Here is a 19485-nt window from a genome sequence, read left to right as displayed (position 1 = left end):
TACCTTGCACAGCTGCACTTTGCTGCAGGTAAGCAAAATTTCTGTGATGTGGAGACAGTAGCAAATCCTCATGAGTGAGACATGATGAAAACCTTTCTATCCTTATAAAACAGAGGAAAGCAAACTTGGAAACAGGATGACTTTATTATCTGGTTTATTAGATATAGTTAATAAAGTTCAGAGTGCTGAACAGAAAAATGGTTTGACTGCTGTCTTCCTCCCATGTGGTGATACATTTCAAAACTTGCTATAAAAAATTAATCAGTTGAATTAGAAGTCTTAAAAATATTACTGAAGCAACAGAACTACACTCATGATTTGTCAGGGATGGATTCTACAGGTAAGCTTAAGAGTTTGTAATGTTTTTCTACATGTAAAATTCTTGTTTTCTGACTGAAACCAACTCTTTTCTTCTCAAATTCAATACATTGTTGCAGCAGCTGGGGAAAGCAGAGACTTCAGCCTAGCAGTGTTTCAGAGTTAGTGGACAAGCATTATCAATGGTGTCTTTCTACTTTGAAATTTGCTTCTGCTGCTGTGTGGTAGACTCTGAATGTGTTCATCTTACTGTGTAATGCAAGGTCATTTTCTCTAATCTTTTGCCTGGGATGTGTGTGAAGGTTTTGTCTTTTTATGACTAAATTGCTGTTGATATCCTGAGTTAGGTTATAGCTCCATTGATTCGTTTCACTGGGAAATAAGTTCACAAAAGTGCTAGCATAGAGTCAGGAAAGCATCTTAGGGCAGTTAGCAGATATGCAGTACAAAAATCTTTTCTGAAACAGTGAGATCGTGCCAAATTTCTCCAGGGAATATTGCTTCTGTTCATGAGTGTGGAAGGGGAAAGGAGATAGCCAGAATTCAATTGAATAGCGTGTAGAGGAAGTTGAAATTGAAGACGCATAAGCAGTAGGAAACCAAGCTTGGGCTTGGTGTCATGTTTTGCAGCGTTAACAGCAAAGCCAACAAAATAAGTCCTCCTAGTTATCAAACAAAGAGCAAGCCAACTTAGAGTGTATGCCAGTTAACTCTGGCTGTGCTGGTGTTTAAATATTCTGTGTTTCCATGTCTAGCTTGCTAAAATGTCTATGCTCTCTGGATTTGTTTTCAGTTAGGTTTTTTTAGGATTACGTTCAGCTGTTTGAATACTGACTGTGTAATGCTTATCTCTGAAACTATTACTGTAGCTCTGTCCTCTCATTGGTATGGTTAAGGAAAACTTGGGTGGTGTCATAAATGCTGCAGTAAAGGAGTAGATGATGGTATCAGAAATTGTATGCACTTACGGAAGGTAGCATTCATTTTTACATATGTAGAAAGACAGTCTAGATTTTCACATGGCCTTTGGGTTAGCATGTATAAATATTAAAATGAAAGTCGTTATATTTTCTTGAAGAACAGAAGGTGAGTTAACATTATAGGTGTTAAATATGAGATGTGGAATATGCACGCGTAGGTTTTAATATTAACAATGAAATATAAAGCATTTGGATAGGCTACAGACCCACCTGTACCACAACCTGGCAAGACTTAAACATATAATTTCGTTTCTCCAAATAATTTCTGATCCTTGAGGAAGTCATTACTTGTGTCCCAGGGGGTCCCAGTGCTGTGACTGTGTGTAACTAGTGACTGGTGTCACTAGTACCTTTTACATAGAAAACGGCAAGCTGAGGAGCAAAGTTCACCAGTGTGTGCAATACAGCACATTTGTGATAACCCCAGTAAATCTAAAGGAAGTTTAGCCCTACAGTTGTGACAGATTCTTTAGAGCTGTTTTCTAACCTGCATGTTAGACAAATTACCATCTAAAGTCACTTTAGAATAGCTATGTTTGCAGAATTTTGTTTGCACAGCTTACATATAGAACATCTTAAAAAAAGAAAAAGAAAAGCTCGAAACCAAAGGGAGAGTTGAAAAACAAACTGCCCTTTACATGCCTGTCTTCTAGCAGCACACATCATCATGAGTGAAAACGAACTCACTTTTTTTATCTTAGCCCAAATTTGAGAAACTTTCAGTGTAAAATTCCCTGAGGCTTCCTCTAGGGCTTCATAAGATAGTAACATGTAGGGAGTGAGGAGGGGGAGAAACAGAGGAAAAAGGAAATGGTATAAATCTGGAAAGGCTTTTCTTAACTGCTCAGATCAGCATTTCCGATATAAGAGGCAAACTATGAAAATAAGTCAGTAGACAAAAAAAACACATTTATTTTTAATGGATCTTTCTGAAACTGAGGTAAAATTTGTCTAAAGATAGAGTTTCTTCATGTAAACACAGAAATCCCTTGCAGTGTGAGGTCTGTTCATTCCCCTTACTCCACACCTCCACAACGTGTGTTAATTTATATACATTGATTTAAATTAATATAAAATCTGATCTGTTGAGATGAGCCCTTCTCTCCTTTGCTTTCCTAATTTTCTTTCTATAAAAAAATTAGGAGTGTTGATGAGTTCAAGATTCTGGTAGCAATCACCCATATTTATATGCAGCTCTGTTGGCAATATAGGAAAGCCTCTTTCGACACTTTCTTTGGATTGCATGGTTGCAGTAGACGTCTACATTCTTATTTTTTAACAATCCTCCTCTTCGGTTCTTGGCTTTGTTGTACCAAGGTACATGATCCATTTCAGAGCTGTGGCTGTGTTCAGGTCTGTAACCTTACCTGGTCTTTTCCATGTATGTGACTGATGGGAAGCTGGTTTCCGCTGCCCCTGTTATATCTGGTGTCTGCTCTGTTCATGAATACTTAATGGCTGCGTATGTCAGGGGATTCGGAGGGGGGTGTTTCTTATGTGACCTGTTCATAATTTGTACACAGGAAGCATGGCACTGAAAACCAGGTTGATGCCCGTGTACAAGACCTACTTCTAATACTGTGTGTACACAAAAATAATTTTTTCCTCTTATTTTGGGTACGTTCTTGGAAGTTTTCCTGTATGTTTCTTCCTGGGTACTTCTAATGGGGCTAAAGCCATCTTTGATGGCGCTTTGGTATTAGCTTCCAAAAGAGAATTAAGTAACAAACTTGCATAGGTTTGGAATTACAGTTTGTTAGCTTCCTCTCTATCCATTTCTTGTACTCTCACTTTCCTGGGAATAAAGTTAACGAACCCCTCTGACGATCAGGCCACAATCAGTATGCCAGTGCTTGCTGTTGTAAGACTTACTGGAAACCTTTTGTGACTGCATGGAATGCTGATTCCTCATCGCAAAATCAGCTGTACCCCCAGTGTCTGGGCCAGGGGTGGGGAGGACAGGAGCTTTGAGCAAAAGCCGTTGTTCTGAGTCCATCTATAGCCTGCTGTTGCTGAGAGAAGTCACTCTTCCTCTCTGACCCTTGCTGTCCTTTCGTTACTCCCCGCCGTTGAATCCTGCCTCCGCTGATGTGGGCTTGCGCTGTCACATCCCTGCATGAGCTGACCGCAGAAAACTTTCTATTTTCCTATCTGTTGAATTTGTTCTCTGATTAGTTGTGTAGCTAAATACTTTTGTGGAGGGGTGCGACAGGTGATAAAACTAACACAAGTAGTGGCACAACTGTGTCATGAGAAGGGACTCCCCCTTTCCAGCAGCAGTGCTCTGGCGCTTTGTTGCCACCGTTTCTGGTCCTCAGAGGAGTGAGCCAGCGTTCGCATCCGTGGTCCGCAACCATGTACTCCCAGCCTTGCGTTGCCCACTGTGCTGTTTCAGCACGTGGCCTGTTTTAGCAGGTGGTGAAACAGGTCACAAAACTAACTTGGAGTGGAGGGTTTGTTTTCATCTTGATCGGCATCTTAATGAGTACAGACAGCTAGGCGAACAAGAAGGGGCTCTGCAGGGACGGGAGTGAACATGTGAAGCAGTTGTTGCTTAAGCTAGCATTACGGATAAAGAATTGCCAGCTGAGTAAGAGCCTGTTTTGGGATCACTTCACATTATCCAGTGTGGCCCAAACTTTGACCTGTGCTTTTTAGCCCTGCTGAGTGGCAATGAAAGGCTATTGTCAGCTCTTTCTGCTCTCACCTTTTATATAGAGGAGCAGATGTTCAGTCAGAGAGTATGAACTTCCTTTTTGCCAGCTCCAGACCACAAGTCACACTGGTAGCTGCTGAAAGACCCACTTACATGCTAGGATTGACTGTTTGTATTAGGTGGTGCTAGCATGTATGTAACAGTAAGACTATTTTTCTCCCGTGTCAGCAGGTTCCAAATTTTATGTGCTAGCCATCTGCATCTTGCCCAGTGCATCTACATCTGGAAATAGAAAGGGCGCAGAACGCGTGATCCATAATAGACCACTGCTGTGGATTTTTTATAGCATTTTTTGACATAATGTAGGAATGCGTATATCCAGTATATGACATGATATACAAGGTATCTGCTTCTGTCATGTACCCTAATGTTTAGAACTTCAAACGCTGGGATTTTAGAAAATTGGGAAGCTATTTAAAAGAAAAGTAGCATGCAATTAATTTTGGTGCATTAGGAACTGGGGCAGAACAATTCCAAAGCTTTAAATACTGTTTACGTTTTACTGAAATGAAATGCTAGAATTGTCAGGGGGGCACATCCTGTGATCCTATGGCAGTGAGAGGTATACCTCTTAACGTTTCTTTTTTTGTTGCTTGTTTCCCATAGTATGCAGAATAATGCTTTGCATACCATAGGAAGCAATTATATACATAACAATATAAAACAGTTGGTCGCTATGAATATAGAAGAGTCAGAATTAAAACTAAGTAGCAAAAATGGCTTTGTCTATAAGCTGTTTATTTCATTGTTTGATGCAGATATTTACAATAAAAAAGAACATATAACAACAGATGCAAGCAAAGAAAATTTAGTTTTCTGTTATTTTTCTGCATAGAGTTGAGCATCTTCAGAGCTCTCCTTTCTTTAAACTGCAGTGTCATCTCAGTGCCCCCACTTTTAAGTCAATATGGTTTTTTGTATCAGAAGGACTTTGATACACTTGTGGCAAATTCCAGGTTTTACACATGGGTGTATTCATGTGTGTGAGTAACCATGCTAGCACCTTGAAAGGCTTCAGGATAAAATTTAGAGCCATTTTGCACAGGAGAGGAAGAAAAGGTGGTAAAAGATGAAAGTCCAAAGATACCAGTTCAGTCTCAGTTAGATTCTTAATTTTTTCTCTGCCAAATTTCATTTTACCCATACTTCAGAATACATAAAGGAGTAGCTACAGAACAGCTTGGGGGTCAGACTTACTAGAATATTCCCGTACTTCATTAGGAAAGCTAAGGTCAAAAGGTTCAAAGAAGGAAGAACTTGTTTCTGGTTCCAACGAGCGTAAAGGCAAGTATTGATACGAGCTATTCTGATTTCAAGCAATTCAGGATTTGAATGTTCTGATAATTGCATAAAGATCCTGTACGTTGTCACTGCAGCAGATGTGTAGAGTTTCCTTTTTCAAAGAGAAATATTTGGTAAATGTCCTTTGTCTGTCTTTCTCGTGGGTGGTTACAAGATTTAAGAGGAGTTTTTCTTTATAGATGTAGTAACTTCTTAATTTTAATTTTGTTTTCAGAACCTTGTGTTCAGTAGCCACTGTAAAGCAGTTACCGGCTATTCAGATCATGTCATACATCGAAGGAGATCAGCTACCTCATGCGTACGGTGCTGCCAGGTGACTGAGCTGCCGTCCTTCCTGTGCATAGCCAGTCCACGGGTAAGTCCAAGCGAAGTTGTAAATCATGTATTTTCTATTGTGTTTTATATCTTGTTAGAATTGTGTCTTAGGAACAGGATGATCTATTACTTTCTTTTGGTTGGGTAAAACTGTTGTGAGGATATCCTTTTGCTACTGTATTCAATAGTGGGTTTTTTCATAGGGGAAGTGACTGTAATGTGTACTGAAGGGAAAAGGAAAGTTGTAAGATGCGCCCACAGGAGTTATTCTGAGATACGTAGATTTCACTTTCTCTCCTAATACCAAAAGCAGTAAAATTATAGAAGAGATTTGTCAAGTAGATTATTCCCCAATAATCTAAGGGGGAGATGTAGGTATGATATGAACAGAATGGGGTGATTGTTTGGTCAACTCTGATGACAAAAGGGGGCTGAGGAGCAGCAGTGCTTTTTTGGAAAGGATGTTCATTTTCTCTCATTGCCTCATCTTATGCTCCAAAAAGGAAACACCAAATTGCAATATGTAAGGATTACTCGAGTTGGCATTTTGTAAATCTTTTGGATATTAAGTGTGATACTGCTCGGGGTTGTCCATCATCTATTAACTGAAGTTTGAAATTACTTTAGCTGAAGTTTCCTGGGCTGACACAAGAGACCTTCGTAAGTCTATGGCTATTGTATTCCATTTTGTTGGATCTTGACAAAGCTGGACAAAATGTACTTTTATTATCAGACCATCCAGATGTTACATTCTTCAGTCACTGTTGATGTTATTGCTTGATCAAATGGGGCCGCATGTGCAATTATAGATTTGCATCTGGAGAAGGGTGGATGGCAAGTAGGACTCTGTGCTTATTACTTACATGCTGCTGCTCGAGCTGAATTCATCTGTGCCTGCAGCTCTAGCGGCCAGGAATCCAACTGAACTTCTTGAAGTCACATATTACCTCCCAATCATAACGTATTACCTGGTTCAAGAACAAGCAGTTATTCTGAGAGTAAATTGTGAAAACCACTTCTCCTTCAGATTCCTTTGATTTGTCACTCTTTGTACCTAAATTTGCATTACGGATGAAGAATACGTTGAATACTTCCCCTACATCAGGAAGGGAGGAGACGGGCTTAGAAGGCTACATATGAAGGGGAAGGCGAGGAGAGCTCGTATCTGACATTTATTCTAGTGAATAAAATTTACTTGTTTTGGCTTGGCTGGTGTATAAAAATGATTAAGTGGAGGCATGGCTTTTTGCTTCTAGGAATACAAAGACTTAATTTTACGCTTGTTAGAAACTTTTGGCAGGAGTGTCGAAGACCTGAAACAGCAGAAAGAGCACATATGTTCTCAGAAACTATAGCCGTCTGTTGTTGTTTGACCTGTGATGCATTTTGGGAAGTTAATGGAGCGAATGATAGAAATAGGAGCGTATGTTTATGTAGCAGCATGGGTTGGCGAGGGGGAGTTAGTGTTGTAGTTCTCTTTCTATGCAGGCAATTTTCCTGAGTACAGATAGGTCTCAATCACAAAAAAAGTAGCTTGGAGGATGGATCTTGTATTCTCATTAAGAAGCTGATTAATTCAGTTTAGAGTAATATTGTTTGGTTTAGTTTCAACAGATCCCGGTGTGTCAGAGGTATTGTGGTGAGAAGTGGTTTTGGGCACCTCACAACATCTGAAAAGTTAACTTTGCATGGAGATAAATGCAGGAAGAAATTTAACAATTACCTTAACTAAACTAAGTTATTGAATTTGAGGTGGCAATGCATTCATATATCCCTATCGCTATTTTTTGATGTATTTCTGAACTATGACTGTTACATTCAATCAATTTGACAATGATGTGTTGACATAGGAGGGTTTAGTACTAAGGACTAACCTACATTTTGTTACAAGTAAAACCACAAAAACAAACCTGGGAAAAAAAACTTAAACTACCCCATGACAAAAAGGAGAGAGGAGGAGCATGAACAAGCTTGAATGGAAGATTTTTTTGATCTGTTTCAGAAATGTGTTGGTTTTTCTTGTAAGGCCATGTAAAAGATGCAGAGCTTTACCTTAGAAGTGTGTGTATGCATTTTAAAAAGTGTGGAGCTGACGGTAAAGATAGTCTTATGTCCTCAGATGTCAGTCAGCGTTACACAGGCTACATGGGAAGATTAGTTCTTGTTAATGTAGAAATTGCACTGAGGCACACACAGAGTTCGTCTCAAGATTGTCTCCTACTAGCTCTTCCTTTAGGTGAGGTATTACTGAAACGTAGCTTGTAGAATTTTGTGGTGTGACTTTGCTTTTCTTTTAAAAATCCTAGTGTACGGATCGCCACATTGATTTCAGTAGCTAAGCCACGTTTCTGTGTCAGAAATTAGTCTGCTCTGTTTTGTGTGTAGTGGCTGCCTATCCTAGGTATCCTGCAAATAAATATGACAAGTTGTCTGTGCTTGAAAGAGTATTTGTTCCACTCTATCCAGTGTAGAAATACAAACTGAAATGTCATGGTTAATAGTGTCCCTTAAACAACCTAAGTCTGTACCATCGTTTGCGGTGTACATCAGTGTTCAGGCAACAAGACTTGCTTGCATTTTTAATTGAGAGGTTTTGCCCTCTCCCACAAAAGTCAGTCCTATGCTTTGACTGCAGATGGCAGTACAAGATAGCATCGGCTCCAACAGTATCTTTTAAGTAGTAGAAATGTGTACAAAGTCTTAGTACAGTCCCTTTCACTTTGCAGTGTTTCATGTGGCTGTGTATATAGACCTGTAAGCCAGTCTGGTTTAAAAATAGCTCTTGGCATCTTGTAAAACAATGGCTTTAGCATTATTGCTAAGATTTTGTATGCTTTTTTGGTTTCATTGGGATATGTACTGTAATTGTGCTCATAAATCTGTTTAAACAATTGTTTGGCCCTTGCAAAGAGAAGTGTCTTGTTTGTGAGGTGAATTTATTCCTATAAGAAGAGCTCCTGTAAAACAGGAGTGGACCACAGGCTTCCACCCAGAAGATCTTGCTTAATACCTTTTACTTTGAGTTAGCTGGTAAATGTTCAGAGAGTAGCAGCCAGCATCTACGATACCAGGGAGTTTGTCCTGAGGTATGGGTTGCTCCCTTCACGTTACAATTCGAAAGTACAATGTTTTAAACTGTGGATATTTAAACTACTTTATTGCTTACCATTTAGTTAAGCCGTTAAAATATTTTCATCTGCATGATAAAATGTTTTTTATATATATATTATTCTCCATATGTAGCAGATAATTATGTCACACTAGAGTAGGCTGGAACAAAAAATGAAAACCCCTTCAAATACATAAAAGCTTTTTATCTGCAATACAAAGATAATTCTTTTACTGTGTTTCATGTTTCAGTTGTCCCATTATCACACTAATTCCCGCCCCTACTGAATTCTCCAGAAACTCCACTGCTTACTGTTCATCATCAAACCCTACAGACTCCCGTACTGTTTCTTCCTATGCAACTCTGCCTCCTTTTTTAAAATGTGAAAACTTTCACAAGTTTGATTTCCTTTGTGTTCATTTTTATTTGTTACATTGCTTTTCATAGTCCCATAGGTAATGTCATTTTGCACAGTGTTAGATTCATGACAATGTTTTTAACTTAAATGAATTTACACGGATGATTTTTTTTTTTAAATAAAAAGCAACAATGGATTCTAGAGTAATGAGATATTTGCTTCCTATATTGGTGAAGAAACCTACAAAGCATTGCAAATGTATAACTTTTCTCTGTTATAAGCCCACACTGTAAGGTTAATTGTCTAATATTAAATTTTAGTTTCATTTTTAGATGACTTTACAACACATTATTAAGTCTCTAGATAGTATGTGAAAGTTTCTACTAGCTTTTTGTTGTAAACTTGGATATAAATAGGTTTTGGAAACACCTCAGAATGTTGGCCTAGAACAGACTTATATTCAGAAAAGGTAGGAAGAAGTTGGCGATCTGCATTTTATTGGAAAGATTCTTGTGCTAGATAGTGAATTGTTGTGTGTTTATATTTGTGTGAAAGTGTTGTAATTGTTGTATTTGCTTTGGATCATATGGTTTAACTCTTGGTGAAGTATCTAAAGAAAAACCCAGCAGAGTAGGCTGTCCTGGTGTGCGCCATGGCTCAGTTAATGCTTTTGGTTTTTATTACTTCAGTCTCTTGAAGTTGTCCCTTACCCTGGTAAGGGAGAGATAAGAGAAAGCTATAGATTGTATAAAGGACAGCCTTGTCTGCTGGAATGAGCTCTTTACTCGAGGACCTCACAGCCATTGGGCATATAGCTGTTTGGCTAACGTGGACCTTCCGTTCTCTGTCCAGATTTGGGTGGATGGGGCAGAGCAGGGGGAGTTAAAGTGATGGAGCCATTCCAGAATAGCTCGCATGGCATGAAATCAGAGTTCCCGTGTTTGCAACACTGGTCTGTCCAGCTGTGTTGTATGTACTGAAGCAGGTAATAGGGCAAGGGATTCATAGCATGGCCAGAAAAAAAAGATGATCATCCTGTGCTCACTTGCACCATTTCTGTGGCCCACTTCTGTTCAAATCGGCTGTCAAGCCCAAGAAACGTGCTGTTCCAAAACGGGGCTGTTTTCCTGTTCATTTTTTTCCTTTCTAATTTATGTATCTTCCTAATTTTAAATTATCACATGAATTTCTGTTAGGGACAATATCTAAATATCTGCTAGGTAACTACTTGATTGTGAAGGGCAAAAATAAAATAAAAAAAAAAAGGAATATAGGCAAAATGAGAGGTGCAGCAAGGATATTATTCTTTTGCTCTCAGCTTTGCTCAGTTGTATAGCAGTTGGCACAAGGCATTGTTTATCAAAAAGCAAATAGTCCGTGCCTGGTTGTTCATAGGACTTTTTTTGTGGTGTGGGGAGATGTTGCATCTTTGCTTATTTTAAGCCCAGCCTAAGATTGTTTTCCATTTGTACGTGTCAGTAATGATTTGATCCTGTGGGAAGGTACCTGATCTGGGGATTTGGGGATGAGGGGAAATCTGAACAAGAGTATTGATTATTATTTTACTTGTAGGTAACAGCTGTGCCACTGGAGTTCTACTGCAATGACCGAAGTGCGGAATACGAGCGCAGGGCACTAAAGGAAGGAGGAAGTCTTGAAGCAAAGCAGTGTGTACTCAATGGAGCCCCTGAGCTAGCAGCTGACTGGCTGAAGCAATGCTCCCAGTTCTTCCCAGAGTATCCAGGAGGACTATTAGGGATCAGGCCTCAGAACGGCTGGTCTTTTATCAGGATACCAGGTAGGTTTGGAGATTGTCATGGAACGGAGATGAGATAAATAAGGACATCTGCTCTTTGGTGGTAATTATGCTTGGTTATGGTGCTTTTTGAGGGGGTGGGGGTGCTTGTGTGTTTATTTTTCCTCCTGAGTTAAAGTTAACCCTGGTATCTTGAAATACATCCTCTGTCAGGAGTAAAGCTGCCGATGGATACTGAACAAGCCTGATACAAACTTTTCTAATGCTTACAAACCTCTCTTAGCATGTCAGCCCTCCAAATGACGGTAAAGAGATGGATTTGCTTACTAAAGCACAGTCTACTCTCACAACCAAATACTATTTTGGAGATAGGAAGATTACAGGAAAAGTAACAGTCATACCTTGCCTCCTAGCATGTTGGAAGACCTTCATACTGACCTAAGAGATCTTTCGTTGGTCTTCTTAGTGAAAGGATAAGCATTACCTGTAGCAGTCAACCATGAGAAGGACGGGTTTGGGGACCAAGTTCAGAAGAAATTGGCCTGGAAAACAAGGCATGAGGGATTTACTGAGTTTCAATTGGAATAAAGAAGACTTTTTCATATTTCCTGATAAAGTGGGAAAAAGGTACCAGTGTATTAGTGAAGTAAATGCACTTTATTTTTTTCCTAGAATTAGACTAAAGTAATCCAAGATTTGCTAGAATTTGATTGCCAATACTGCAGTGACTTTCATGGGCTGGACACACTCTAGCTGTCAGAAGATGGTCCTGAGCAGTGAGCAGAGTTCTGCAGAAAGTACTAGAGATCTGAGAGATAACCAAGAGGAAAAACAGCTTACGCTGCCAGATGCTAAGTTATTCCCAGACCCTTTTGGGTCAAGGATGTTTGGCAGGGGAAGTTAGTACAGTAAAAGGAAAATGGCCTTTTGCTTGTTACAGTCCGGTTTAAGAAGGTACCTCCTAAGTACTTGGAGTCATTTGAAGCACATGTTTGTTCCTATGTAATGGAGAAACCATTTTTCATGAGCTTGCACTAGATTAGTGTTCGATGATAGCTGATGATTTTTATAGTTTCTTCAGGAATTCATTGAATTATTTATCAGTTATTTGGAAACAGAAAATGAATTGCTGTAGCAGAAAGGAAGGAAATAGTAAAGGAATAAATTAAGGGAGAAGGCATGGCTAGAGAAATGAAGTAGCCAATGTAGAACAGAGAGAGGGCTGTAGTCTCTTGAAAAGACTTCCATTTTAAGCTGATGACTTTGTCATCAGCAACGATTTGTAGAGGAATAAAGATGGGGTACAAGAAGCTTCCAGGAGCGCGTGAATAGGTGCAAGGTTAGGCAAATTGTTGTCAAAGCACAACGAAGAATTTGGTTGAGAAGGTGGTTGGGATGAGTGTGTTATGTAAAGCTGGCTTAATTTAGGAGGTGTTGGAGCTAGAAGTGGATTTAAAAAAAAGTAGTTTCGTACAGCTGTGTTTTAATTAGGTGGAAAGTAGCATTCAAACCTAAACTTATTCTAAGAGGAGAGGGCACATACCACAACAGGACAGCTGTGTTTATACGTGCAGGAGCAGGCACAGTGCATTGCAGAAGGTGACTGATGTGCTGAAGGAGCCATTTACAGGGCTGAAGTCTAGCAAGTGTCAAATGGAACAGTAGGTGTGAGGGTCTGCACTAAATAGGTGACAAGAAGAAAAGGGGATACCTCTCTCTCCTAACCCTGATCTATCCTCTCCCAGACTCGGTGTTCCCAGTACCCTGGCAGCAGGCTCAGCTGCGATCACTGTGGGAATCTCTTGAGGCTTTTCCTGTTCTTTGAAAGAAAAATGGTCCTGGATTAAATGGCAGGAAGTGTCTGAGTCCTTTTAGCATCGATAAAAAGCACCGGCCTCACTGGCTGTTTACTGTGAGAGCCAGCTAGCTCCTCACTGACCCTATTGTGCCGTGCAGACTCTCGGGAGGGGAACCAGGGGTGTCAACTGGAACCCAGACTTTATCTCTCTTTCCTCTGCTTTTTGCAAATCCAGAGGCACTTTTTCTCATTCTCCAGAGAGCAGTGAGCCGAGCTACAGTCATCGGCCAGAGCTCCTGACTGGGGTTATTTTGAGTCATAATCATTTGTGACTATTTTTCCCAGGCCATAGGATCCCACTGTATCCCTTCGCAGATAATTTATGTCCATACCCCTGTGTGGCTGGAGGCAGAGACTTTTTTTTTCCAGACTGAAAGCCATACAATGTGATTTTACAGTTACTTTCTTTTTGGTCTGGTTCTCTTTTCTTGTTTATTTCATGCAGTGCTGAAGAACCCAAAAACTGCGTCCTAGGGAGAGTTTTTTGATGTGGACTCCAGGATCTCTATCTCCTGACTGGCTTAAAAAAGTTCCTTTGATACTATGAAAAAAAAAATTAAATTAAAAAAGAAAAAAAATCCAAAGACATCATCATTGGAAGTTTTCACCAATCATCAAAAATGGAAAATGTAGAATTGCAAATTTTGAAAATCCCATTTAAAAAAGAAACAAACCACCTTTTTCTTCCCCCAAAGTAAAAGGGAATGAGAAATAGAAGTGAGAGAAACTAGAGGTGGAAGACACTTTTTTTTTTCTCTTTTGAATAATTATGATTTTTTTTGAAGATGACATGAATAAAGAAGTATGTTTTCTGTTACCGCTTTCCAGAATTTGTCTTTTGAAGCACTAGGTGGCAGACTTTAAGCATGCAAAAATACTTGATCTTGGAAAACACAATGGTATCAAGATAGCACACTTAAAGATGCCAGGTTAAAGTCAAATGGTTTTCTCTTCCAGAGATGAAAAATCTTTTTTTGTTAGTTCTGTTTTTCTTTCCTAAAAAATGCCCAACTTTCTCAGCAGCGCAGTCTGCTCTGATGCTAAGGTATTGGACAAATTATGAACTGTTAGCAACTTGCTAACTTTTCAGAGTGTAAGACCATCTGCAATACGTTCTTTACTTGTAATTTGCATTTTATTGCTATTTAAAAATAGTAACTTACACAATGGAGACTAAGGAGCCAGCAGCAAAGGACGCGCATCATTTCCAGTTACCAAAACTTAATTCTACCTATTCATGCATTTTGCTTTTGGAAACTTGCTAATGTGTTAATCTGAGTCAGTCGAGATTGACTTTTGAACAGACCCTGTTTGTTCTCTCAGCTTCCTTCCAGTCAGATGACTTTTGGTTAATAATCATATTAGTTTGTCATGTATATCTAGACTTTTCATGTTGCTTCACTCAATTTAATTCGTTCTGAAATAGCAAGCTGACCAATTAGGATAAAAGCAGAATGTCATGGCTGTATGGATTTAAAGGAAAGAATAACATTTTGTATAAAGAGTAAACATTCCTACTGTGCAGAGTTTTTGATTTACATAGATGTATTTTAAAACCAAATAACCATAGGTCATTTCCATTTTTACTTAATTGCCTAAGTTCCAAGTTTGGTTTTCCTTGCATGAAATGCATGAAAGTATTAACTATTTGTATGTAATTGAGACCAAGTTCTGTTCTAGAGATGAGTGCATCATTATACATTATATTGCACTTAAATGCCAGCCTGAGCTGTGGTCTTGAGTTTTCCTTAGAGTATCTCCTTGGCTTGGCTCTCCAGTTGATGGATTCCCTAGGGTAGTTGCTAGCAACTCAGGCAATGATGTGGCACTTGCTCCTGGGAAAGCAACAAGATCACCGTCAAAAGGGAGAGCAAATTGGAGAAAAAGAGTGACTACCTAGATAGGCAGACAAGCAAGAAAGAGCACAGCTCTCTTGTCTTGGATTCTTAGCTAGTGAATTGCAGGAGCATGGCTCTAAACTTACCAGAGGAGAGAGCGTTCACAGCATTGGCTTATAGCGCAAATGTAATAGCTAATAATTTTAAGCGGCATTGACAACTCGCAATTTTTTGAATTGCAGAAAGCAGGACTGTTGGCAGCATCTTCTGATGTCCTAATGTAGATCCTACTAATTCCAGCATCAAGTCCATTATTTATATTTAAGCTAAAGGATATTTTTGAAAGAGATCTTGATTGAAATACTAAAGTGATGAGGAATCCACCATGTTTCTGGGTAAAAGTGTTGCTGACTAGTTTTTCCTCACTATTGGAAGGATAAGAGGGAAGCATGCCTTGTTTTTACAATTTTAACAAGTCACTGTATACTGCGCCTTTCTCTGCTAGTATAAAGTTCTCTTCTGTTGTTAAAAACCTTTGTCCAAAAGAAGAACCTTGAGTAGTGCCAATTGCTCTTTGAAAAATTGAAATGGATCAAGTTTCTGAACTCCCTCACTGCAGGAAAAGTTTTTTAACACACTGAAATCTTGGAGATTTTTCCTGAACACTTTCTGGTGTTTACAACCTTTCTGAAAGGCGTACTAAAGCTAGGCATGTTATTTCAAAATGATCTTTTGAATTACGTGTCAGCAGACCCCTGGTTGCACATGCAAGAATCAAACTTAGCCCTCTGTGCCACATCGCTGCACTTGGGCACTCATGGACTGTGTTGCCTGCCGTGCTCATAAGATGTTTTTAGGAGTGCTGTTTTTAGGAGTGCTGTTGTGTGATCTGTACTCCTCTGTTCCACTAGTATGAACTTGGTTTTAGCTATATTAAAATGCATGGTGCTCAGATGAGTAAATTAATTTTTGTATATACCTTTTTTTTGAATCTGAATATTGTGCAAGACAGTTAATTGCCTTACAGAAAGCTGGATTTTCTTCAGCCCATCAGTTAATTCATTCTGTGCAACAAGAAGCCTGCAGAAGTGTTACCTGCTAGATGTTAGAGAATAGTACCTGCTAAACATGTCAAAAATATTTGGGTTCTGTACTAGCCTACACCATCTGCAGTTGCCAACTTTCCGTTTTGGCTGTAAACCTAAATTCAGATGTCCCAAAGAATAAAGAATCATCAGTGGCCTTTCCAACAGATAATTTTTTTGGAAGAAAATTTCTCTTCATCCTCTTTCAACAGCAATGTATTGTTTACTGAAGTTTATGTACAGAATGTACAAACAGGAAGATCTCCTTCCTGAAAAATACTTCATGAGCAGTGCTGAAAGAGAGAGGACGTGAAGTATAAAATCTGAAATGACTTAGAAGATTGCCATCTGGAAACATTTCTTAAACAAAAAAAAACCCCAACCCAAAAAGCGGAGGGCAGGGAAGAAAAAGAGAAGTTAAGGCAATGCTGTGAAGGGGCTGTTATTTTTATAGTGACCTAGAGAACTGTTCTTCACTTTCCATGTTGGTGAGGGGTTTGATCTTGAAAGTAGATCTGTGGAGGATAAGTCTAAAGCTCAGCAGCAGGTAGCAGCAAGTGTCCAAAGGACAGCATTTTAACGTGTGAAGTGGAGAAAAATTTCTTCAACTGTCAAGGCATGTTGTGGTTGTTGATCTGGTCAGAATGAATCCTTAGATGAGGGAAATGGCTGTCCAAAAAAGGATTGAGTCCATACTCGTGAGGAGATCAATCTGTGATGAGGTTTTGCCAAGTGGGTATATTCATATACACCCGTCCCAGCAAACAAAAGTTATTGTTAGCAGTGTGATTGCAAGTGTCAGCCAGAAGGGATGTTGCAGTTTCTTCCATCACAACTCGTTACTTTAGGGATTATAATGCAGTGAAGTGCTAGGAAAACTTAAAGTTAACTTGTTGCATGTAGCTGTTTTGGCTTTATTAGTTACCTGCTTTTCTTCCATTTCTTTTTAGACAAAGAGAGTCTGATCACTGACAGTGGAAAACTTCATGCTCTTGATCTTCTCTTGACACGGCTGAAATCTCAAGGACACAGAGTTCTCATCTACTCCCAGATGACGCGAATGATTGACTTACTGGAGGTAGGAGAGCTATAGCCTACAGAAGACAAATTCTGAAGATGCAGATTTAGCAACAATGTTTTGGAGAAAATACTATAACTTGGATGCAGCAAACCTGACGTAAAATTATTATGCTGAAGGATACCCAGTAAATGCATTAATATGAGGATATAAGAGCTGCCGTACAAAGTTAGACCTAAGGTCCAGCCTAGTGTCTTGCTTCCACCAGTGTACAACAGCAGATGGTATGGGGAAAATGTAAAAGAATGGTGATACTTCTCTATTAGTCTCTCAGTGTCCAGCAGGTTGCAGCTCAAGGGCTTTCTGAGCCAGATGTGCCTTCTGTATATTCAGTGATCCTAAATGGATTCTTCTTCCATGAAGTTGTTCAGTTGCATCTTGAGTCTTTGTAAATTTTTGTCATTTGCGCTGCCCTATGGCAAGGGGTTGCATGGCTTAATTATCCTCTTCTGCTGGTTTTGAACTGCTTTCTTCTATTATCATTTGATGCCCATGAATTATTGGAAAGAAGAGGGAAAACAGCGATTAATTTTACATTGTTTATGTTGCTTGTAATTTCAGATTTTTACTGTTTCCCTCTATCATCTTATTCCTGGGCAGAAGTTTGGTAGACATTAATGATGAGAAGTTCTCTGGCATATACGATAGGAAAGAAATTAGGAATTAAGTCATTACTCGTTAAATACAGTCAGTCTGCCTCAGAAGAATAAAAAACAAAATCAGTTAGCAACCATGCCACCAAATGTCTGAAGAGACATTAGTAGGAGAACTATTAATTTGGTTTCCTATTGGTAATACTTAAAATGCTTAGAAATAAATACTTTTATGTCTCTGGGCTTCTGTTGAAGACAGCAAAGTTTGAGTTTTCGGCTGAAAAAAGGAGTCTCTTGTGTCACAACGCCTCTATCCCTTATCATTGAAGGATTAGTAGCAATAACTTTTATGACTATCTAATTCTGAGTAAGAAAATAGGAGACTTGATGTGCGTTAGTTTCAAAGAGGCAATCCTGATAAAGTTTTCTGACTGTGAATACATAGTAGGTGGGAAAATACTTGCATTTGGCAGTATAATTTCAGTACTGCTAAAACATCAAGATCCTGTGATCCTTCAGCCATTAGTCCTAGGTGTACATGGGCTCCCTCAGCAGTGTTTGACATGGGATACTGTCTTCTCCACAATGAAGTGAAGAGAAAAAGTGAGAAGCCTGAATCAGTGGCTGCCTGAATCACGAGTCCTGTGTGAGCAGGAGTGCATTTTAAGGTCAGCAGTTAATAGTTCAATAACAAATCACAAGCTGAATTTTGGTTTTGCTGCTGTGAGGAAAAACAGAACTTGCATGGTTGCAATTCTGTGTTTTGGCTCTTTGCCCAGCATTGCTTCCTATGCCTCTTTTTTTGGCAAACATTAGACATGGTGCAGGTTTGTTGACACCCTGCATTACGCCATGAAGCTCATAAAGCTGAGTGTTCAGTGCTTCTGTCTTTTCTGTTAGCATTCCATTTTAAAGGCTTGGGAGCCCACCATTTTTCTATTCCACCTCTTAAAAGCTCAACTTTACTTGTTGGGTTTTATTACCCAAATAAGCCACCTACCAAGTCCTCTGTTTTTCCTTCTCCCCACCCATGTAGCAGAAGCTGGAGTTAAGCAAGCTAAAAATCAAGTAAGGACTCCGTTTGTAAGAAGATCCTTGCAAAAGCAGTAGATACTTTTTTTTTTCCTGACCTGAGATATCAAAATACATCCCCTTTGCCTACTTGAATATGAAAGAACATAACATGTCCTATTTCTTTTAACAGTATTTTAACTGTGTCAGTGTAACTGCTATGATAACATACCCATCTCATCTACGCAGGGCAGAGAGCACAAAACACATTGTTTACAAAGTTATAAAACCATGTTTGTTTGATTTACCTTCAGCTGAAGAACAGCTGCTTAATTCAGCCATTATAAAATGGCAGATATAAATACGAAGAGGAAAATTATTTTCTTTCAACAGAAGGGGATAAAGTATAATTTCAGTACTGTTACTTCATGCAGATATGTATTTCATACTTCTTAAGATTATTTTTTTGTTTTTCTCAATGTGATTGCCTTCTCCTATATGGAAGAGTAATTGTCCATGATTTCAGTGGGAATTACATTGCATTCATGTGATGAGAGGGGTCAAATTATATTCTGCATGAATTAAAATGTCTTAGTTATATTCTACCAAAAGTTTATTAGTTGTCTTAAAACATAAGAGTACTCAATTTGGACTATGAAATAACAGGAAGGGAAAACATACATAGTTTTTGAGAAATTATCAGTGTGGAAGCCCAGAAGAGCACTGGCTTTAACGGCGCTGCATTCTTACATACTCGAGTCGTTTTGTGTTGTTCGTTTCCTGTATAGGTACTCTGTTGCCAGGGCCACTTTCATTATTTTTCCTAGATTGATACTTCTGGTGGCTTGGTTACCCCTTACACTAAACAAGATCGGCAGGTAGAGTTTTCAAGCAGGTCTAGTATAAGTATCTCTATATGACATTAAAGCCTCCCTATGAGGCTTCCCCCACCCCATCACTCCTTGTGGGAACTAGAAAAATGAGCAGTCATCAAGTGCCTTCCACAATTACAGTAGAGACCTGGTATATTACTACTTAAATTGTTTCTTTGCCATCACCCTCAAAGGGCTTTTTTTTTTTTTTTTTTTTTTTTTTTAGCTAAAAGCGTGCCATTTCTGCGAGTGATCAAAGCATAAACTGCTGACAAGTCTAGTATAAGTTGCAATGG

At 39.1% G+C, this 19485-nt stretch overlaps 1 protein-coding gene across 1 annotated transcript in view; it reads left to right on the top strand.

Annotated features, from left to right (window-relative positions):
• Positions 1 to 19485, top strand: part of INO80 (INO80 complex subunit) — a 58159-nt gene that overhangs the window by 25318 nt on the left and 13356 nt on the right. Inside the window, 4 exon segments of the mRNA XM_009574027.1 lie at positions 1 to 28; positions 5531 to 5671; positions 10671 to 10896; positions 16586 to 16713. The exon segment at positions 1 to 28 is cut by the window's left edge and continues 17 nt beyond it. Of these exon segments, the coding sequence (XP_009572322.1) occupies positions 1 to 28; positions 5531 to 5671; positions 10671 to 10896; positions 16586 to 16713 (523 nt within the window).

The sequence above is a fragment of the Fulmarus glacialis genome, unplaced genomic scaffold, assembly GCF_000690835.1.
Source record: "Fulmarus glacialis isolate BGI_N327 unplaced genomic scaffold, ASM69083v1 scaffold37993, whole genome shotgun sequence".
NCBI lineage: Eukaryota > Metazoa > Chordata > Aves > Procellariiformes > Procellariidae > Fulmarus > Fulmarus glacialis.
The sequence above is the reverse complement of the archived record's forward strand: the minus strand, read 5'-3'. Positions and strand labels throughout refer to the sequence as shown.